At 29.5% G+C, this 6,390-nt stretch overlaps 1 protein-coding gene across 1 annotated transcript; it reads right to left on the bottom strand.

Moving 5' to 3' along the window:
• Nucleotides 1-3,191: 3,191 nt before the first annotated feature.
• On the bottom strand, nucleotides 3,192-4,313 carry LOC111905436 (uncharacterized). Its single transcript, XM_023901131.1, has one exon. It carries the CDS (start codon nucleotides 4,311-4,313, stop codon nucleotides 3,192-3,194), a length of 1,122 nt encoding a protein of 373 aa, XP_023756899.1.
• Between the last annotated feature and the right edge of the window lie 2,077 nt (nucleotides 4,314-6,390).

Here is a 6,390-nt window from a genome sequence, read left to right as displayed (position 1 = left end):
TTATAAAAACCTTAAATTTTAACACCTGATTAGAAATAGCCCTAATATTTTTTTTATTATTATTGTTATAACCATAACTTTCTCACAGAATTATCACTGTAGCCCACTTTACAAGTTTTATGGTTAACTTGGTTAACTTTTTTACAAAATCAGTCCTAAAAAGTACAAATTTGGTCCATGGGGTTTGCAAAAAATTACACCACATGGTTTTTTAACTTTATTTTTCGTTTTCTGTATACTTTATTTATTTTCGGTTTTTTTATAGATATATATACATTTTTTATTTTCTTTTTTATATACTTTATTTATTTTATTTTTTAACTTTTTTTTCAACAATTTGATTTTTTTTTATCTTTTTACCTTTTGTTTTCTATTTTTTTCTATTTTAGTTATTTATGGTTTTTCTAATGTTTTTATTTACTTTGATTCAAGTAAACGAACTTGAACTCAATATAAATTACTATAACAAGTTTTTTTTTATAGAGGCCGACTTTTTTTTAGTCTATTAAAAAATTGAAAACTATTATCTTGAATTTAATTTATTGATATCACATATAGAAATATGATTTAATTTAAAAGTTATATAACATATTGAAACACTAATTCTCAGTAAACAAGCTAATTTTTTTAATTTTCATTTTTCGTAACATAAATATAATAATACTAAGGAAAAAAAGAATAAAAAGAAAATAAGTTGGACCGAAATTACAATTATAAACATAACTATTTTATTTACTTGAATAAAAATAAAAAATTGCAAAAACTATAAATTATCAAAATTGTACGTAATATACTCTAATATATTAATACATTTTATATTTTTTGAAAAAAGTCAATAAAAAGATAAAAAAACAAAAAAAAACAAAATAAAAAACAAATAAGAAAAAAAATAAAAATTAAAAAGATGAAAAAATAAAATATAATATGAAAAGAAAAATAAGAAAACCTAAAAAAAACTCTAATATACTATATATATATATATATATATATATATATATATATATATATATATATATATATATATATATATACATTAAAAAATAGAAAACAAAAGGTAAAAAGGTTAAAAAAAGTTGTTGAAAAATAAAGTTAAAAAAAATGAAAATAAATAAAGTACATATATAAAAAGAAAATAAAAAATGTACATATATTTATAAAAAAATCAAAAATAAATAAAATATACAAAAAACGAAAAAAAAATTAAAAAACCATGTGGTGTAATTTTTTGCAAACCTCAGGGACTAAAGTTGAACTTTTTAGGACTGATTTTCCAAAAAAGATAACCAACTTAACCATTAAACTCCTTAAATGGGCTAGAGTGATAATTCTGCGAGAAAGTTGTGGTTATAGCAATAATAAAAAAAATATTAAGGCTTTTTCAAATCACGCATTAAAAATTTAGAGTTTTTATAATATTAGTATTATGAATAATATACATAATGTACCACCCAATTGTAATAATCAAACTACTACTATATCCTACTATTAATAAAAACAAAGTTTGCTTTATTATTATTTATAATATATTTTTAATAATAATAATAAATAAAATAAAATAACTTAATAATATTAATAAAAAAAACAAAATAGACTAAAAACAACAAAAAAACAAAAATTTAAAGAAGGTAGTGCAATTATCAGTAATAATTAATAGAATTCCAACCCTCTTGATAGCTATTCCTACCTTGTCACGACTGTATCAATCATCAAAAGCAAATGGAATAAGTGTGAAGAAAAAATTGTCATTTGATGCGGACGTTAGAAACTAGAGTGTAACTTCTCAGCAAATACTTAAAATAGAGATGATGCCCCAAGGATTCCGCTGATCGACTTTGAAACTCTATTTGCATGTATTTCTTGGTCTCTTTTAGCTTTTTACACATTATTACGAACATGATTTCTTAAAACAGTAAATAAATATCCAAGCAAAATCACAGATTCACAACCTCGTAAACAAACAGACGAAAACACCATAAACAATGACATTATCTGCTACTTAAGCACTTGAAATACTACAAACTATATGAAACTAACCTGCATACTCAAAGAACAGAAATTGCTTTTTTAAGGAAAGAGATGCTTTAATTAAACCTACCATTTGTCAATAAACGCCAACTGGTCAGGATTTAAGCTTGGAATTGAAGCTCACGATCTTGAAGGATGTTGATTATCTGTGTAGTCTTACCTAGAAGTTGGGCTGCAACTTGGACACTTGCCTCCCTTTTCTCTATGACACTTGTGTGGCATTTCATTGCAATGACTTGGGGTAAGTTGGTGAGACATGCAGCCAATATGTCACCGATCATTGAAGATAACTGTGCAAATAGTTCAATGTTCTCGTGGTAGGAGAGCAGGATTGTTTGGGTGATACGATACATTGAATTGGCACAAATAGACTTGTATCTTAAATTGTCATTTCGGCCTCCAATATCTGTACTTTCCACCTCAGTGACGATGTTTTTCGCTTTATCACTCAACCATTGAAGAATCTGTCTGGTTGTTTTTGCTAGTGGAGCATCTTTTTGCAACCTGTTTCCTAACCATTTGCGGTATACATCAACTTCTAGCCATAAAGTTTTAGCCGCCCTTTGAATAATTACATGATCATCAGTATTATTTAGGCTTTCTTCCACGAGTGTTGCATATACCAGACCTTCACTCACACCACTCAGCAAGCTATCAACTATGTTCTTATCCATGTTAGGAAGAGACATGGCAATGGTTGTTAGAGTTATCAATGTCAAGCTCCAACAATTCAGATATTCTTCTGAAAGTAAAGGCCGAACATGATGGCTGTCAAACTTTCCAACTCCTTCAAAACCTGGAGATTTCTCTAGAAGATTCATAAGATTCTTTGGTTGATGTTTTTCAGCCTTTTCGATCAAACGTTTCACAGACTTTGAAATGCGTTTTAGTGTTCTATCAGGAAATTCCATTTCGTCTTGAAGTTGCAAAACATATCGAGTAAGATCTATATCTTCTCCTAGTTGCTCATGTTTTAAAACCGACACATGACCTAACACGATGCTAAAAACGGTCTTTAACCGCTTCCAACAATGGAAAAAATACACTACACATATTACCAAGAAAACTGGTATCACCGCAATCATCTTGGATGCTACCACGACTATCATCTGAAATCCTATACAAATGCAGAGAATTAGGCTTTTCAAATTCTGTATGAGAATCTTTCATTTGCGCCTACGAGATGAGAATGGTATGCTACTGTGTTTCCAATCGGATAACTTCTGAATCCAGTAGCTCTCAACTTTAAACACCTTGAAATGGTTCCAAATCCATTTTACTGACAGCTTAAACCTCAAGGCTGCAAAACATCTAGAAATTGGGGCAATAGCACCCAACCAGGCTCCAATATATTGTATAATAAGAATCGCCTGTATTGACCACTTGTAATCTGAATCAACTATGTTTTGATCTGGTTTGCGATGTGCATTTAGATGGCATATTACACTGCTTAAAGCACATAATACCCCAGAAGCAGTGGTTGTAGCAGAACAAGCTGTCATGAACTGGGGGCTTCCAGTTTCTGCCATGATCGAGTATTTTCTTACATATTGCTTTAGCTTCTCAACAGTTAATCTTCCTCCTGGTTGCAGGTCTTCATTCTTTAAAACTGATTGGTATTTTGATTCTAAAATCTGTTTCGACTTTAGAATTGCTAAAGAGGTACATGCATATAATACCAACAACATGAGTAACACAGCCACAATAATGATTGCTCTGAAGACGTAGTCTCCTGTTTCACTAGGTGAATGGCTTGGGGAAACAACCTTCGGAACCTCGTATACACGGTAGGAGTAAGCTCCGGTGTTTATTTGAATGCAAACATTGACAACCAAGGTGATTATCAAAACACCCAAAGCTATGACGTTTGCCACAAGTTCCTTGTTGTTCATGGTTGCTAGAGAAGGCAATAAATTCGCCATCATGCTGCACATAAACGCCAGGCTCCCAAGCTTTGAAGTCTGCGTTTGATTAGATAGATCCATGGGTACCTTTATTGCAACGGCTATAACAGTGAGAGAAGCAGCATTCAGAGTGAAATATTTACAGGGAAACCATAGCTTCCGGTGCCTCAGACCATGTATTAAATCAGCCGCCATTGCAAGGATGCACAGCAGAGATGCGAATGCAATATAGATCCCAATCCACGTCATAGGTTCACTGAACCTTTTTTGCCAATATGATTTGTATACTAATTCACCCAAGGATGTTCGGTATCCTTCATCAATATTGGTGCAAGACTGCAACTGTTGCAAAAACTGGTCGTCGTATAGTAAGTTGGAGTCCATCATTTTGATCCTCCAAGTGAAAGGAAAGGGTAGTATTTGAAGGGGGTGTAAAGATATGCGAAGTGCAGGAATTGTATTGAGAAAGATCGACTTAAAATTATGGTACGTTTCTACATTTTTGAAAAAGAATTCTTCTTTGTATAATCTATCACACCCACCCAACTAGATCATTGCCAAAAAAGACTTTTGAAAAGCCGTGTCGTCAAACCAAGAAAGAGGAGAGAAAAGACTCATTTGAAATATTGTTTTTAATTTGATACACTAAAAATATATTTTATTCATGGGCACTGATTCGTGGACTGATTCTTCCACGAATAATCTTATTAATCCACTAAATTAATAGTCTAATAACAACTATACCTTAATTTATATATATATAATAAACTTTAATTCTTTTTTGGGATGTTTCTTCTTATATCAATTACAGAATCATATCATATAACAAAGAAAAACTAAAAAACAAACTAACATATATCTTATCTTGATAAAAAATTTCCCAATAAAAATATTCAAACTAATGCATATTAAATATTCAAACTACTCATTGTTGAAATGTAATCTAGACTTAAGGTTAATTAAAGTAATTAATATTGTTAAGATGGCAGTTATAGTTAGGAATGATAAACCGTTATTTTGGTGGTTAATTAATTGTTAACCATCGTCATTTGTCACCAATTATTGTGTTGGTTCAAATATACCTCTCATATACTATATATATATATATATATATATATATATATATATATATATATATATATATATATATATATATATATTATTCTATTTAAACTAATTATTGTGTTATCGTATGCATAAATATGTGTCAATTATTTTACTTATTTTAAAAAAGTGATTAATACATATTATTGAATTAAAAATAATCGAAAAAGACCATCTAATTTAAATAGAAGAGTATTTTAGTTAATTAACATAGATTTAATAAAAGAAGTTTGCATATTTTAAGGGATTATAGATTCTATTAATTTTAAAAATATGATTTTACGAATTATTAGGTTTTTAATTCGGACATTCTGACAGAATATGTTTCAATATATTCAAAAATAAAAAAAAATTCTTGAACCATAAAATAATAAAAATATTTTTGAACATATTTTTCTTGTAGAATAACAAATTCTCGAACCAGCAATTGAAGAATTAAAAAAAATTATATTAATTCTTATAGAATACATATAACAATTGCTAAGAATTACATTTATTGTTAAAGAATAAACTAAAAAACTTTCAAATAAAAAAAAAAACATCAAAATCTAACAAATACACTAATTTATTCTAGAAGAATAATGTTGTTAAGAGGCGTCGTTCAAATTTCGTGGTCCGTTCTTCGAGCATCAACTTCTGTAGAAACAAATCCAATGAATAAACTAATGAGAAAATATCCATATTCCATTCCAGCATAATTGGAATTTGTGATTCCATTCTGATAGAATTGGAATTCATTTATAAATAATTATATTAATTCGGGACATTCTAACAGAATATGTTCATGATTATCATAGAAAAATATCATTTTTTGATAGAATACTTTATAGGAAGAAATACCATTCAGTTGAAGCATTTTAGCGAGCGCTTGGTGTGCATCAAAACAACTTTAGATGGAGCAGCCGACTGTGACAACCCCACCTCCACCTTCTTCTTCGTCTTCTGGAACGAACATACACTCTAGTGTGGTCTTTTCTTCTTGTTCTGTCGATCAAAGCACAAAACATACACCACCCCTAAATCACTACTTCTAAGAAACAGAAGTTGATGCAGCTAGAGGCTGCTAAAAAAAACTAATTTCTTCCTTCTTCATTTCCTGTGAATCAAGAAACCCAAATTCCCTTCATTTTCATTGATTTCCCAGCAAACCCAAACACCCTAACGATTTCTATCAAACAAACAAACAAAATCCAAAAAATAATCTGACCATACCAAGTGTTAAATAAGAAAAAAAACATAAATGTGAATATGATGGAATACAGTGTTGTTTGTACAGAAGTAGAGAACTCCTATCTCATTCACCACAGGGGAAGTTTGATCATCTTTATTGTATATAAATACAAGCAGAACATGCTTG

Source organism: Lactuca sativa, chromosome 6 (assembly GCF_002870075.4).
Source record: "Lactuca sativa cultivar Salinas chromosome 6, Lsat_Salinas_v11, whole genome shotgun sequence".
NCBI classification, from domain to species: domain Eukaryota; kingdom Viridiplantae; phylum Streptophyta; class Magnoliopsida; order Asterales; family Asteraceae; genus Lactuca; species Lactuca sativa.
This window is presented reverse-complemented; position numbering and strand designations above follow the sequence as displayed.

Coding starts and splice junctions, on each gene's coding strand:
- LOC111905436 (XM_023901131.1), bottom strand. CDS start 4,313: ATGGACTCCAACTTACTATACGACGACCAGTTTTTGCAACAGTTGCAG.